Raw genomic sequence first — 15,222 nt, 5'->3', positions numbered from 1 at the left:
AGGCTGCTCGATCTCCTTTGCTCTGGTCAGAGCAAGCGTTGACAGCACTTCATTTTTACGTTCCTCGCTGCTACCAGCAGTGGAGCTGCCCGGGTGACAACGGTGGCAAGGTCTCCGTGAAAAACCATCTAAAGCCAACGCCACCCAGAGACACGAGGGCAGCCTGTGGAAAGCTGGGGTGCTGCTGCTAATCGTTTCCTTCTGACTTGATAAACAGAGGTTTTTATTTTATTACTTAGAATGACCCATCTGGTGCTAAAGTTATTTTTTTAAACAAGCAAAATAACCTGTGTCTCAGCGCTGTAGCGCTATTTAGATCTTGATTTGTCCTGCTAAGAAGGCGTTGTATTTTTGAAGAGCTGGAAAAGAGTGGCAGACTAGTCATATCACCTGAAGCTGCTGAAGCAGAATCTTACATGACATCTTCATTAGAACCCCTGCAGTATTAATTACTCAGAAAACTCATTTGTGGGCAATGACAGTTCGATAAGGAAGCGTGCTGAACTGAAATAGAAATTATAACACTTGCAGAGAAAATAGCTTTTGTATGCTTGCTGCCCACACGAGCAGAACTGCTGACTAGAAACCCAAGAGATTAAAAAGGTTATCGGGCAGGAGTGTGCTGATTACCTGCCATAAAGCACTCGGTTCAGCTGAGCAGACCATCACCCACTGTAATTTTGCCTGACTAATGATTATAGGTTTAGGCTTTAATTCTGCCGTCTGCTCTGTGTGCAGATGGACACCTGCACCGACTGCAGTCAGATGAGAGGAGGAACCCATGCTCAGCAGTGATTTTGTTTTCTGAAATGCCTCACGAATTCTTCCTTTCTATTTTGGTAGAAACGTCCCTAAGCACCTCTAAGTTTTATCAAGTGAATATGACAGTTCAAGACTCTGGTTAACCAAGACCACTGAAAACAGCGTTACTGTTTCCAAAAATCTAAGTAACATTAATGGTTCCATAAATACCATATAGCATTTCCACACAGTTTAGAAGCTGTAGTTGAATTATGGAAAGTGAAATTGTAACAGGCTTACGTAGGTCATTAGCTATCGGGGTTGCCAGACTTCCCTCGTCTGGAAGAGATAGTATCTTGGCTTGAACCATAGTTATTGTCTCTCTGGGCAAAAAGACCTTAGGAGGTTAGGCTGGCTGAAGCCGCAAGGAACTTTCCATTTCTCGTCAGGAGCTAGCGGATGAAAAATGTAAGCAGCAGGATAAAGGGTTGAAGGATGATGCTGACCCTGAGCCACAGGTTGAAGAGTGGGGAGTAGAGTCGGGGAAAGGACAGCGATGGTTGTGCGGGAGACAGGTGGGGAGACTGGCTGAACGGAGGTGGTGGGCTGTTTAACAGAAAATCAGGCAAAGTCAGGAGTGACCCACAATCAGGGAAGACGTTTGGAGGAATGTTATGAGTTGCAGGGGTCAAGGACACAAGTCTGTGATCTCATGCCTGGAAGCTCAGTGCTCAAATCTGTAGAAGCATCAAATGTGGGTCAGCGAGCTGGGACTCAACTTGAGTGTGAGTGCCAGCCTGCCACGCAAAGATAAAGGTTTTCTTCTTGAAAGTAATGCGACAAACCAAATAATCTTTCTACTTTGCTTTGGTAAATTAAGGTGTTTTCTGGCGTATAAATACAAGCCAGTGTCTGAGCAGGCAATGGAAAGACTACAGCTTTATCGCTTCAAGTGGTGTACGGGCATTCACAGATTAAAACCACAGTTTTACAGCGCAGTTGTATTGCAGATCCCATCCAATTTGTAATGAATCCCGATTATCATAATACTAGTTGCAGCATTTATGTCAGGCTGAGTTCAACAGCATCGTCTGCGTGTCTGCTGCTAGGTATGTGCCAAAGTATTGAGTCAGGGCCTTTACATCTTTCTATATTTTTAGGTCAAGCACCTCATTTTAGGTAAGTATCTTACCATTACCTTCCACTTTTACCTTTGCATATATGCACGATATAAGTTTGATACTCAGTAAAATGGATGCCACCTATGGTCAAATTTAATTGCAGTGAAATCCAGGCACTGCTCGGGCTTAATGGCAAAATAAACTTTTCTGGTTCTTGAGGGCTGCTAAGAACCCTTTATAACAGGGTGAGATAAGACCCTGTGTGCAGCCTCTTACTTCCAAGTGGTGGGAGAGGATTAATCCGTCCATTTTTTGCATCAGATCCAACTGCAAGGACATGTAGGATCTTGAGAAGCTTTGCTGCTGGAGGACATGGTGGAGGCAGATACCGAAGCCTGTATCTAGAGCCTGTAGCGGCTACTACCACTTTGACTTGAAAATTTTCTCCTTGTCAAGGGCAGATTCTTTAAATTTATGCTCTGTACAGAGGTCCCTGCAGTCAGTGCTGTCCTGTGCAGGTGTTAATGCTGACATTAGGCTTGAAGATTTCCTTCGTTGCTCAGCAATACATGTTCTGCCATATCTTTCTGACGCAACCATTAAATTAACAGCTTCCTTTAAACGCGCTGGAGGTTAACGGGATGTCAGGACATAAAACAAATTTTCTTAATGACAGTGTAGAGCCTTTGTTGTCCCTATTAGTCACAGTGCCAAAACCAGAAAGGTGGTTCTGCTCACAGGGGATCCCATCCCCAAACCGGTGTAATTGGTCGACACCCTTCCACTGATTCCTGTGGCTTTGGGGTCAGCCCTTCAGCACGGAACAGTTTGACCTCTTGGGTAATGTAGAAATCATATTTGGAAAAGCTCTGTGTAGAGCTAATTCAATGGGGTTTTTTCTGATGTTTATAGTTATTGAGCAGGTTCATACCAGTAAATATTAAATAGGGTCACTTGGAAAGGGATAAGCACTCTAACTTCTGCCAGCAAACCACTTAAGCACATGCTTAGAGATAAGCACACGTTAAGGTAAATGGAGCTGCTCATAGGCTTGGTGTTGAGCATATGTTTAGGGTTTCTGGATTTGGAGAAACTCATTGCTTGAAATCATCATCTTTTATCCTTAATGAATAGAAATTAGTTTCTAGTATGAGAATTAATTTTCATTAAACAACAAATTAAAAACTACTAAAAGGTAAAAAAGTCAGGATGAAAAAGGAAATGATCTGATTTGAATGCCATAAAATGGAAAGAACATAATCTCAAGAAACACTCCAAAATTTCTTTCCCATCTTCCAATCTGCTTTAAAAAGTATTCAGGCCCCCAGATTGCCTGGCAGGGTCGGGTCGGTGCCTTGGGGAGCAGATTGCCACGCTTGATGTCTCCAGTATTGCTGGTGAGTGCCGTGCTGGGATCCAGCCAGCCCAGTGGAGGACCATGCTGGAGTAGGAGGTAGGAAGGGCTCTCCCTTGCTGAACTGGCTGGAATAAGGTAAAAATAAGGTTAAAGCTTCTCCATGCAAATCCTTAGAGCGATGCCATACATTAAGAAGCAATGATCTGCATGTAGTGAACAGTTATTGCGTGTGTTCTTCAAAAATCGTAGTTGGAGATTAAAATACCAAAATTTAGTATTCCAGACTTGCTTTGGCTGTTACAAAACAGCGTTTGGAGAGACAACAACTCACATTAAAGCATATCTGGCCACCTTCTGCCAGGAATACTGCAGGAGTGTGCAAGAGCTGATCTGAAGAGAGCTCCTGGCTTAGCATAGATGACTTTGTCCCGAAGAGGAAGATAAATAAAACGGTAAGAAACACTCTGAATCCTGCTTTTCCCTTGAAGCACCATTGAAAATTTGCTGCTGTGCTGAAGTGCATTAGCATCAAAATGGAGGGAAGATTTTTCCAGAGAAGTCCAGCACAAATTGAGAATTCCCACTACGCTCAGCGGGAAACTATATAATCCTGGCCCTTTGTTTGGCAAGTGTTGGACTTTTTCATAGGGTGGAGTGTCCCCAGCTGGGGGGGACGGGCGGTGCATGCTGGCATTTCCCTGTCAAGCAAAATTGGCGTAAAGAGAGGGAAAATAAATTATTGTCAGATTGTGGATGCAAATTCTTTTTAACATTAAAAATGGATAAGCTGTGCTCTTGAGAGGAAGGCAGAGGAGGGAAGGGAAGCTGGGGAAGGGCTGACCCTGCAGTGGGTTGAGGAGCACTCCCGTTAATACCGATCTGTAGCATCGGGCTTTTAACCAACTCATTAAAAGCTTAATTTGCGCTATGCCTGGTGAAGGAGTGCCTCCTGTTTACCCACCCATGGTGTTGGAGGAAAGGGCCTGCCCTGCTCCCACATGCAAATGAGGATTTATATGGCTAGAGCGGAAACATTTGGCAAGTGAGTGCATGAAATTTAAGGTTACCTGTAGGCAGCTGTTGCTCACCCTGTGGGTGTTTTATATGGCTATTTAATTGCATGTTGCTCAGTCCTACATGAGTACGACTTACGTGAATAACCACAGCAACGCAAATGCTGCTGCCTCTGAGATAAAGGACCTTATTTGAGAAACAAATGCTTAGCTAATTATACCATAGGCCCTATGCACTTTTTAAAGTCTGTACTTCATCTCCGATAAAAAGGAAAGAAATGGTCTAGTTCTTAAAAATAAACCCCAAAGCGTTTTAAGGACTTTTTTTTTTCCCCTTTTCTATTCTTTTCCCAGGTTGCAAAAATAACATCCAATAATGAAATGAAAACAAGCTGAATAGTTACATTCAGTGGAGGAGGGAAGAGGTAGTCGCAGACAGCTGGAGCATGTCTGGGCCAGTGTCTCGGTTCTTTTCTTTCTGCTAGTTTAGTGCCACTCCAAGAATGCAGACAATGCTGGCTACAACTGTTTCATATTTGATTTCTACACTTAAATCTGTGCTTGTTAAATGAAACCCCATTGTCAGGTTGGCACGCATCCACGCTGCCTCCTCAGGTCCCGCTTCAGAGCTTGCCGTCTGTGTTTGGGCGTCCTGCTCGTACCCCTTCAGCGAGGACCAGGTACGCAAAGAGCATTTTGCTGGTTTTGTGCCGCTTGCGGCATTGCGACAAAAGCTTTTGGACTTTTTCTTGCGACCGCATCCATGGATAACCCTCATAAATCTTGGTCTGAAGGCAGACAGAAGCGCTGCAGGGAAGGGATGGGGTTTTGGAACAGCCTCAAGAGCGGTGGATCAATTGGGCACTCGGCTGGAGCCGGTCTCTGGGCAAGGTACCGGCTGTGCTGCCTGCGGGAGAAAATGCTTGGGCAAGCAGGGCCTGATTCTGCACAGGGCTGGTACCCTGCCCCGCTCGAGGAGAGGATGCATCTGGGGATGCTTTTTGTCTCGGCGGGGCCCTTCGCGTGCTTTGCTGGGCAGGGACCGGAGGGTTCGGCGGTTGCGGGGCAGGAGAAATGCTGTGTATTGGCAGCAAAGCAGTGACTGTGAATAACAAAGGATCAGTTCATATGCCCTGTAAAATGCCAGGGAGGGCACGAAAATTACGAATCTTTGTTAATAAAGCTTAGGGGATTACGAAATCCAACAGCTGTCCAGTCCTTTAGACTGCAGACCCTTTTGGCTCTCTCCCTCCCCATAAGCTGGTACCATGGTCTGATACCTGCTCGTACATCACTTGTGCGGTGCGACTTATCATTCAGTAAATGCCAGTCACGCCAAAGCAGACAGAGCTCTGCCCAAAGTAGTTTGCAGTCTACTTCAGCGTGAGAGGAGGGAGAGGGGATGGGACGGGGCTGTGGTACCATGGGGTGTGATGCTGGAGCAGGAGGAAGCGCTGGCCACGTTTTGATTCTTCAAAATTCCCCCGGAGGAGTCCGCTGCTGGGCTGTTGTCGTGGAAACACTGTTATTTTGGGGGATTCAAGCCTAGCTCCAAACAAAGGTTAAAGGGAAGAAAAAAAACCCCAAGGGATCGGATGCACAGAAGGTGAGATTTTCCTCAGCACAGCAAAATTTTGCGACTGTCTGAACCAGCAGTGAGTCCTCCGAGGCGTGTGGGCTGGAGGAACGTCAGGGCTGGAAATCGATGCTGTGCCTTATGTGGGGAGTGTGGTGCCTTGGGCTCCGGTTCTGCTCCGGGTCACCCAAAAGCGTGTTCCTCCTCCTGCCCTCGCCTCTCGTCCTCCCACACCATCGAGGTGCTGCTGCCTGAGGCTCTGCCTGGAGCGGAGATGATACGTGCCGTAATTTTTCACACCTCTTCTGCTGTTCAGGTAACAGATCTGTGTCCGCGCGGGTTTTAACAGCTCCGTGCGTTGATGGCAGTGCAGCGTTCACAGTCGTAAGGAAGAGCAGAAAGGCAAATCCTCAGGTTCTGCTTTCTGTAATGTCAAAAGCAAGTTGTATAACTTCCATAAAATTTTGCCCAGCCTTTAAATTCAGAGGCCCAGGCTATATATGCTAAAGCCGTGTCCCTTTAGTTGAAACAGTAATGGGTATGAAGGGCCAAATTACTGGTTCCTAAAGTGATTTAATGGAATGATGCACATGGCTTGAGGGGCACTACTGATCCTGACGGGAGTGCATTCCGGATCTGCCTGACCTTGCACAGCCGTGCCGCCCTCCTGGCTGCCGTTAAGGGCATTACGGTTGGCAATCCACCTTCCCCGCCGTGACCGATGCTCACGTTTAAATGTCCAAACTGAAGCAATCATCTCACAAAAGTCATCACAAAACCCAAGGACGCACGGAATATGGCCAAATTCAAAAACAGGTCCAGTATTTGCAGGGTGAGGTGGGACCACTCATAACGCGATGGGTCTTTGCGGAGGTTTGGGAAGTCAGCGTAGGGAAAGGGGAACGGGACTGCATAACCCAGGTACTTGGTCCCAGCAATCCCAGCGAGTGAGCAGTAGCACTATGGGCCAAGGAGAAGAGATGCAACGGCAGCAGCAAATTGCACTGAGGCGCCCGCGATGCTCAGTATGCCGAAGGCGAAACTAGCCTCCCACTGAAACGGAGACAAAAGCATTTTATCACTTTTCTGACCTGCTGAGAGAATTTTTAAAAAAATTTTAAAACTAAAGAGCTCGGTATTTTTGTATTTCTTCATTTCCAACTTGGAAAAAAACCCCTGTTTTTTATAGTCAGTCTCCTTTTTTTCTGTGTCCAGAAAGGGATGTGATGGTAAGGAAAACTAGTAGCTTGAATGTCATAAACTTATTAAAGAAAAATATGGATTTTTTTTTCTTACAGGGAAGACAAAGTCATTGAAACCATATTTTAGTAAAAATATTAGAAGAGTAAATTGGAACAGGTATACTTATGCCGTTCGTCATATAGCATATAAGTACAGTGGTTGGCCTTTAAAATTTAAACCGCATACTTGAATACTAACAAAGTTCCTCATTATAAAACAGAAAATGTGATAGGAACTGGCAGAACTACTGTGCTGGTGGGATATTTAATGTGCCCCCTCTGTGAGCCCTGGACAGCACGTTTGATCCATGGTATTAGCAAGAAAAGTGCTTTCCCCTTCGAATGCGTCGCCCGGATTAACTCTGCTGCTCCTTTGCTGTGTGTGACGCCGTACAGACTCCTGGACTTGTCACCCCAACCGATGGCACCTTGCGCTGGGTTACCGCCTACCCCTGCCCCCTCGGCAGCTCCACGCCGCAGGATTTCGGCGTGGCTGAGCTCAGCTCCGGGGTCGGTGGGCGAAAAGCTTTGTTTCAAGGCTGTTTCGGTGCTGGGTGCTCAGCCCTCGGCGCCCGCTCCCCGGCTCTCGCACCTCCTTCTCGTCCTGGCGCATCCCTGACCCGGAGGGGTTTGCTATGGAGCCAGCTCCATCCTTTGTGCCAGCTGAGAGGCTTTTCCACCTTAGAAGAGCTTTTAGGAATAATTTAAATTTCCTTTGATCGAATAACTCTGCAGGTAAAGAACAAATGCTATTAGAGCAAGCAATAACCCGCTGCTGCGCTTGAGCCTCTTGGGGAGCGGAATGGGCTCTTCTCTACCAGGCTGGAATAAGTGCGCCGTGTTTCTCCCCGGTCCAGTGCACAGAGAGTGGTTTGAAAGGGGTTGGATCGTGCACAGAAGAGGCAAAAGAAAGGAAAGTGCAGAAAGGACCAGGGTCCTGCTGGTGTGCACTCGAGGCCGGTCGGGAATGTCCTAGAAGAAAAGCTAAAATTTACCTTTTGTGGACTCAGGCATAACATCGCGTCCTTTTTTGTGCACAGCACGGCCACAGATGATGTTTACTGTCTGCTGCCAGAAGGCCAAGGAAAACCGTTCTGCGCGTCTCCTGCGTTTGCTGTTCTCGTGCTCCTGAGCTACCTCGCGGCACTTGGAAGGACACGGCCGTCCCCAAAAGGGGACACCCTCCAAGCCACCGCGCTGGCCCTGACCACCACCGCACACCAACTTTGATCAGGAGTCTCACGCTGACAAATGGGGAAGAGGGAAGAAACCCAGGACGCCACGAATGGGAGTGCCCGAAGGAAACCCCAGGCAGCGCAGAAAGGAAGGTTATTAAGGTTGTTTTAATGTCTGCTTCACGCTGCTTTTGTCACTCTGGACAAGGAACGAGTTTGAGTTCGGTTATTCTTCCGAAGTGCTGTCAAGGGCACGGCAGACACTTGCGTTATTCACCACGTCCCCATCACGGCAGGGTACGTTTTGTCGCCGTCCTTATTTCAGAACCGGTTTTAACTGGGGAGAGTATCTGTGTTGATAATGGGGAGCTGACATACACAGACGCATTTTCATTCATTTAAATACACCAGCGGTGACTCTGGCTTGCAGTGAGTAATCTTTTTTCCAGCGTAAGCATCTTGGACCCACATGTATCTTTGCTCCTAACCTCAGGCTGGTGAATGGAAAGAAGAGCTGAAGATGTGCTAAAGGCAAGAGTCTGTGTCTGAGAACAGAGAAAATAGCATGAGCTGGGCTGTAATTTCTGGTGCGACGTCGAAGACTATATCGACACAGATCCAGAACCTTGAGCAATATTGTCCTGTGGTTTGATTTCCATTCTGGCATGCTAAATGCAGTAAGGCCCAGGTTTTTCATGGCACTTTCCATTTTTGATTTAGGGAATTTGAAAAATAGTTGTCTTGAGGCTGAGCCTGAAGTTATAATCTTGGCATATCCATACCATAAAATTCCCGTGGATAAAAGCAGAAACATCTGGGTTCATGAGTGGATGTTGGCTAAATCCACCAGAAAAAAAAAAAAAAAGCCTTCAAGGGATCCTAGAAGGTTCTAGCCAGAATAAATAATACAACAAAATAAGAGTGCTATTAAGAGTAATTGTAATAGCGAAGCTGAATTATAAGATGAGGGCCAAGCCCTTTTCACAATCTCCTTTTCCAGCTAAGAGCCCTTCAATTTACACTTAACGCACATGTGGCTGATGGAACAAAGAAAAAATTGAAGAAGGATGAAAGCAGTGCAGAGATTATTCAGCCTTGCTGGTTTAGCTCCAGGCACATCATTTAAATGAGTAGATGATCAGTTTCCAGTTTGTTTTAAATTCTCTGGCAAGAAATTTTATGCTCTATCCCAAAGTTGGATGTGCTTAAAACTTTTTTTTTTTTTTTTTTTTTTTTTTTTTTTTTTTTTTAAGGCTCTGCCATTTTGGTTTATTTCTTAAGGCGAGACTCTGCAAGCGCTCTGCAGGAGACACCTGAGTGCTGGGACTGGAGGGGCAGCCGGGCTGTGTCACCGAGGGGCCATGTCCCGGCTCCCAACCCACGGGGACCCTGGGACTGGGGAACAGTCGCTCCTTTTCTTCCTCCCCTCCAGGAGGCTGAGCCCTGCCACATGCTATACCCAAGCTCAGCAGCACCCAAAATCAAGGGAAGTGGCCAAAACTCCTGTGTAACGCACTTGCAGCCTCTTTGGCTGCGCCCTGTTTGTACCAGCGCTGCTTGCCTGGTTTAAAGCTAGTGAAAGGGGAAAGGTTTGTATTGCTTGCCCCTTGCATCTCCTCTTGGTGTTTCCAGGGTTAAGAGCTGCTGAAGAGCACATCCTCTCACCACCCAGCCCGTCCTGCCTGGGTCTCCTCCACACGCCTTGCACCAGGTCTCCAAAGCTGCCCCGAGCACCAGGTCACGCAGCGCGTCGCGGGCTGAACTACACCCGCAGCCAGGCGATTAAAGAGTAAGTCGGATGTTGCCAAAAATGCCCTTAACGCACCATCCCTCCCCAACCAACGTAGTCAGCGTTTCTCGTTACCTGTACTTTGCCCGTGCAGATCTGCCTTACTGACCCTTGCTGACCTTGCACGTCGCCCTTCCCGATTCCCGGAAAGCCTCGGGCATTTGCCCGCTCTGTAACCTTCAGCCAACGCGGCTTGCGGTGAGTTGCTTCCTTGTGGAATAAAAACCCTGTTGGTCAGTCCTTGTTCTCTCCTCCTTCTTCGTTGCCCTCTTCTTCCCTGTTGTCCGTACCACAGCTGACCGGTTGAATAGCTCCTGAGGGAGCTGATCTGTTGGTACCACTCTAGCTGGTCCTCCTCCATGGAGAGACTCGAGGTTGTCCTCCACAGAGAAGCTTCCTCTGATGTACTGTCAATGCTCAATGCTCTCTGAAGACTGCCACTAAGCTCGGAATGGTGGGATGCGCGTTTGGGGCGAGGCAATACTTGAAGGATGGCTGGAAATAGCAGTGATACACAAACGGTGATGTTTACACCACCTTATGTTCCGTGCAAGGAATAATCCTGTTTACACTATAAGGAGTGGAAGTTCGATTGGCCTTAAAATAGCCTCAGCACATCTAGGAAATCCATAAAAAGGATGCCCCAGTGTTTCTTAGGACATTATTTTCGGCAGATCTTGTTATTTAATTTGCTGCCAACATCTGTCATTTCCTGCGCTGCCTATTGCCCGGCACCCACAGCCTGGATCTGAACCGAACGCTGACAGGACCTAATGCAAAAAACTCAGAGTGCTGCTTTCCATTAGCACAGCATCTTGACTGTCAAAGTGAAACGAGGAAACGCATCTGCTCATAGATGTTACAAAATATTTGGTTTAGATTAGCTGCTATCGCTGCCGCTCTCCATGTTTGCAGTCGTATTCTTCCACCCAACTTGAAGGCAATAGGAAGGTCTGCTGAAACTGCAGGGCTCTTGGTTAGGAGCAAACAGTTTGAGAAGCTGAGGAATGGGAGATGATGTGGAGCTAAATTTAGAATCTCAGATAAGAAAATATCTGTATCTTCCGTGCTCTGTGGTTTCATTTTGCTCTACGCAGAGCACACCTTGGTTTTGCATGGCTGTTTGCGGATTGTACCGACTCAAAGAAGGCTTGCGGAAAAAAAGGCTTTGATGTCTTCGGTAAGCAAATAGCAGTGTTAAAAGATCTGCAGTTCTTGTTAGCCTGCTGCAAACAGCCATGTTCGAAGCAAAATAAACATCTCAAGGTTGATGGAAGGGTAGGAAAGCCATAAAGTACTGTAGTCAAATCCTTGGTATGAGGCCATCAGAAATGACAGTGCCATGAAAAAACTTTTTCTCTCTCTTTTCGGATTAAAAAGAAGAGAACAAACTGTTCATGGTTTACCAGCCACGTGGTGGGAATACATGGGTATAAAACCCCTGGCTAAATCATTACTATCCAAATCACAAGAATACTATCGAGTCCACTGGAAAACCGAGGGTAGGAGCCCCCTCCAACCATTGGGGTGAGGGGGAGAAGACTCACCCTTCCTCCACCCCCCGTTTTGACTCGGCTTCCTCAGTGCTTCACCCACGGCCACAGGGCCACCAGCACCTCTTAACCCTTGCAGCTACAGGACCTCGTCCCCAAAAAACCTCATCGGCTTTTACGTTGTGCAACCAGGCGGCTTCCGTGAGGAGGCACCAGGCGCGCGTGGCACGCTCAGCGAGGAGGATGAGGATTTCACGGCTGCGTGCCTGCTGAGCTTTTCCTCTGTAAAGCTTGTCGTACTTGTCTCGTTGCATCACTTACAACATCCCTTTGGAAATGCAAAAGCTTAGGAAATGAACCAAAGAAAAGAGCTAAACGATGGTCTCGATTACACCAGCATAACCTGGGGGATGTTAATTTATATCTATGCTCTTTTAACAATCCAAATTAGGTTCAGAACAAGAAAGTTTGGGTTTTCTCTGTAAAGGCAAATGAAAATCGGCAGGTCGTTATAATAATCAATACGCCAATATTTACTGCAAATTTAAATGTTATCAAGAGCCTCCGGGGAGCCTCTCGCTTTAGTTTCATGTAATTCCAAGCATTTCTCTGTTTAAAGATAGTTCACGGGAGCTAGGAAATAAATAATTCAGACATAGTTGACTTTTTAAAGTCTCTGTAGCATCACTAACATCTTTCCTTTGATAACATTTTTGTTCTGCCTCCCAAAGCTCTTTCCAAATGGGACTGGCGAGGCAAACACTGCATCCGAAGAACCGGGGCTTATAAGAAAAAAACAGAGAAAAAAGCAAAAATTCCAGAAAAAAAAATGCTTATAATCCCAGAAGTAGTAAGTATCCCTCCGGTAACTTCATGCAAGCTCTTCACTTTCATTGTGAGCCTCTCCCTGCTGGATTCACAGCTAAAGCTGAGACAGACACTGTTCATAATAAACAGAAGCTCCTTAGAGACCGTAGCCATGGCATGTAAGAGCTGTTTACCTGGCATGATGAAGCACTATTCTGTTTATCTTTAGATGTTCCTACAGAAACAGAAGGTATTACGGTGTGGTAAATAAGGCCCCTTCACCCCCAGGAACACGGGCTTTTTTTCCAGACTCGTTGCCCTTCACTTGGAGCCGCAGAAAGCCCATCCTGTGATTTCTGAATTACTCCTTCATCTGCTTTCCCAAGAGGACAGACCGCTTCCCGGTGCAGAGAGAGCCAGAAACTTGCTGACAGCAACTGGGGCCGTCGTTTCCAACGCTGACCTGCCCATCGCAGCCGGCGTGAAACCAGCCCCTCGGTGCCAGCAGCCTCTGCGGGACACGGATACGTCCTCCAGAGCAGGACCACCTTCTCCCCAGGGAGAGTTATTCTTGACGTAATGTGTTTGTAGCAAGGAAATTTAGAGGGAATAGGCTCTAGCTTGTAACTTGAAATCAAGTGAAGCGCACCGCTAATGCTGTTGGTGCCTCTGATTGCCCCAAATGTGAAAGATAAGGGCACTGAGAGCTTTGAGAGGCTCTTTGGAGGCTGGAGGTCACTCCTAGGATCTGTTCCTGGGCACGGTGGGGGAAAGGCCTTTGATTCCAAAGGGATTAGGGCCGGGTGCCTCCCACTGCTCATCAGCCGAGCCCCGTTTCTCCCCACCCGCCACAGCAAATATTTTGATTGCAAGACCCAAAGCAACTGCGTTGCGTACTTTATCGTAGGCAATCCCCGCGGCGCGCTGCTGATAACCATCAAACTCATTTCAGACCTGTGGCCCCCCCACCCCGCTGGAGTGCTGCCACCGGCCAGGGTGGCTTTGGGTACCGCCACGTGTCCCAGGGCACATCCCGATCCTCCTAAAGGAGGCTGGAACGGGCCGGTCGCCCTTCAGGGTAAGCCAGCTCGCACGGTGGCGGCTCCTCATGCCCCCGCGATGACAAGGTCCCCTCCGCATGGCGGGGCAAAGCAGAGTGGCAAATTTAGCAAGCAGTACTTTTACCGTTAATCTTACACCTCTGAAGATCCTCTAACAGCCAATTCACCCCGTCGGGTGGGATTTGGCGCTGAACTGATTTATGGCGTAGCGCAGCGGGCTGTGTGGAACGTGTTTATTCAAATAATATCAGCCCTCTTTACCAAACACTGTTCCACTTCTCGTTTAATTAAAACACAATTAGCAGGGTTTGGAATTTTCTTAAATATGCCCAATCTTCAACGAAGTTAATAACAATCTCCATTCAACGTGCAAGTCAGTAGAGTGACACATGGAAAATTACACGTTCTTGACTCAGGAATGCAACTCGGAGGATGACTTCATGTTCCTGAATGAGAAAATCGGCATGCCAGATGCGCCTAGTGCCTGACCCCTCTAAAGGCTCTGAAAGATCACACGTAACTTTAAAATGTCATTTCATGCATGCAGAAGGAAGAAAGAGAGTCTGATAGCTTCATGTTACTCAGCTTCCCATTTAATTTGGTTAGGGCGGTGTGAATGTCTTAATAACATGAAGCAGAGCTCTGATCTCCGTTCCGGCAGCGTGTTTCCAATAGACACCCTAATGCCTTTCTCATGGCTGGAGTGGTTAACAATACGTATTTTCCTGCTATTAATTAGAAGTTGTATTTCATTTTCTGATGAAGAGCAAGCCTCGCAGCGTAGCCGATAAGTTTGCAGTCCTTGCTTTCATTCAGTCATGCATTGAATTTTACTGAATTGTTTTGTCTGGAGACAAAAGCAACAAATGTGAGTATAGAATTAATACCTTTTAAAAATTGTAATTGTATTTTTAAGTCACAAAAATCAGGTGGTAGTCAGTCTTTCCTTCTCTTGACCCTTTCCTCTGCTATAGACTTGAATTTCCTTTCTTTTTCCTTGCCCAACTGCTCACTCCCAAACTCCTGCTGAAAAGTATCCATGGAGAGTGATCCAGGTCTCTGTGTTTAATAAGCGTGTCCCCATAGCAAATTATATAACAGCATTTTGTACACTTGTATTTTTCCTCTCCCCCAGTGCATTCCACGCACCTACACAGTCATGCTAATTAGATCATGTAATAAACTTAAACGTGGCAAAAAAAATCTGTTCACAGGGTGTTGCAAGACAGAGCTGGATTTGGAAGGCAGCCATTCATGAATTTTGTTTTGTTTGAGAAAACCCAAAGGATGTTATTTTACTGAAGATGAAGCAAACCCCATGTAATAGGAGCTGTAATCTAAGGAGAAGAATTATTTTATCTAAGTAGTCCTCACTAAGCCCTGATATAAGGGCTTGCTTATATGAAAAAAACCAGCAGGAGAGTTTAACAAAGCCATTAAAAATAATTAAACCTAAACTAAAAAAACTAAACTAATGCTAAGTTAAACTTGATTAGTTTAGTTAAACTTAACTAATCGAAACTAAACTAATGTTAATCCATAATGTATACCTACAGAGGAGCTAAGTAGCAAGGAACTTAACTTTGAGCATCGGGTGTCTTTTAAATGAAAAGAAGTGTCTACATGGGATATGGTGATAGATTCAGAATGCACCTCAATCATTTTTTCTATAGATGGTCTTAAACTGTGCATAATACAGTACTCCCTGCATTTGCAGGGTAATACAGGAGAGCGAAAACACAGCCTTCTCTGACATACCCCTTAACATTGCAACCTCACACTTGTATGCTCATTTTCTAGGGAAAGGAGTAATTTTGAGCGCTCTACCAATTTGACAGCAACATTTAA

The 15,222-nt window shown here is 46.3% G+C and overlaps 1 protein-coding gene across 1 annotated transcript; it reads right to left on the bottom strand.

Moving 5' to 3' along the window:
• Positions 1-6,245: 6,245 nt before the first annotated feature.
• Positions 6,246-12,681, bottom strand: TMEM212 (transmembrane protein 212). The gene is given in 6 exon segments (XM_041126798.1): positions 6,246-6,861; positions 7,642-7,778; positions 8,045-8,252; positions 10,089-10,223; positions 12,199-12,300; positions 12,302-12,681. Coding segments are annotated over 6 exon segments (1,095 nt in total). The 5' UTR covers positions 12,515-12,681; the 3' UTR covers positions 6,246-6,561.
• Between the last annotated feature and the right edge of the window lie 2,541 nt (positions 12,682-15,222).

The sequence above is a fragment of the Aquila chrysaetos genome, chromosome 10 (assembly GCF_900496995.4).
Source record: "Aquila chrysaetos chrysaetos chromosome 10, bAquChr1.4, whole genome shotgun sequence".
Taxonomy (NCBI): domain Eukaryota; kingdom Metazoa; phylum Chordata; class Aves; order Accipitriformes; family Accipitridae; genus Aquila; species Aquila chrysaetos.
Note: the sequence above shows the minus strand (reverse complement) of the source record. Positions and strands in the feature narration are given on the sequence as shown.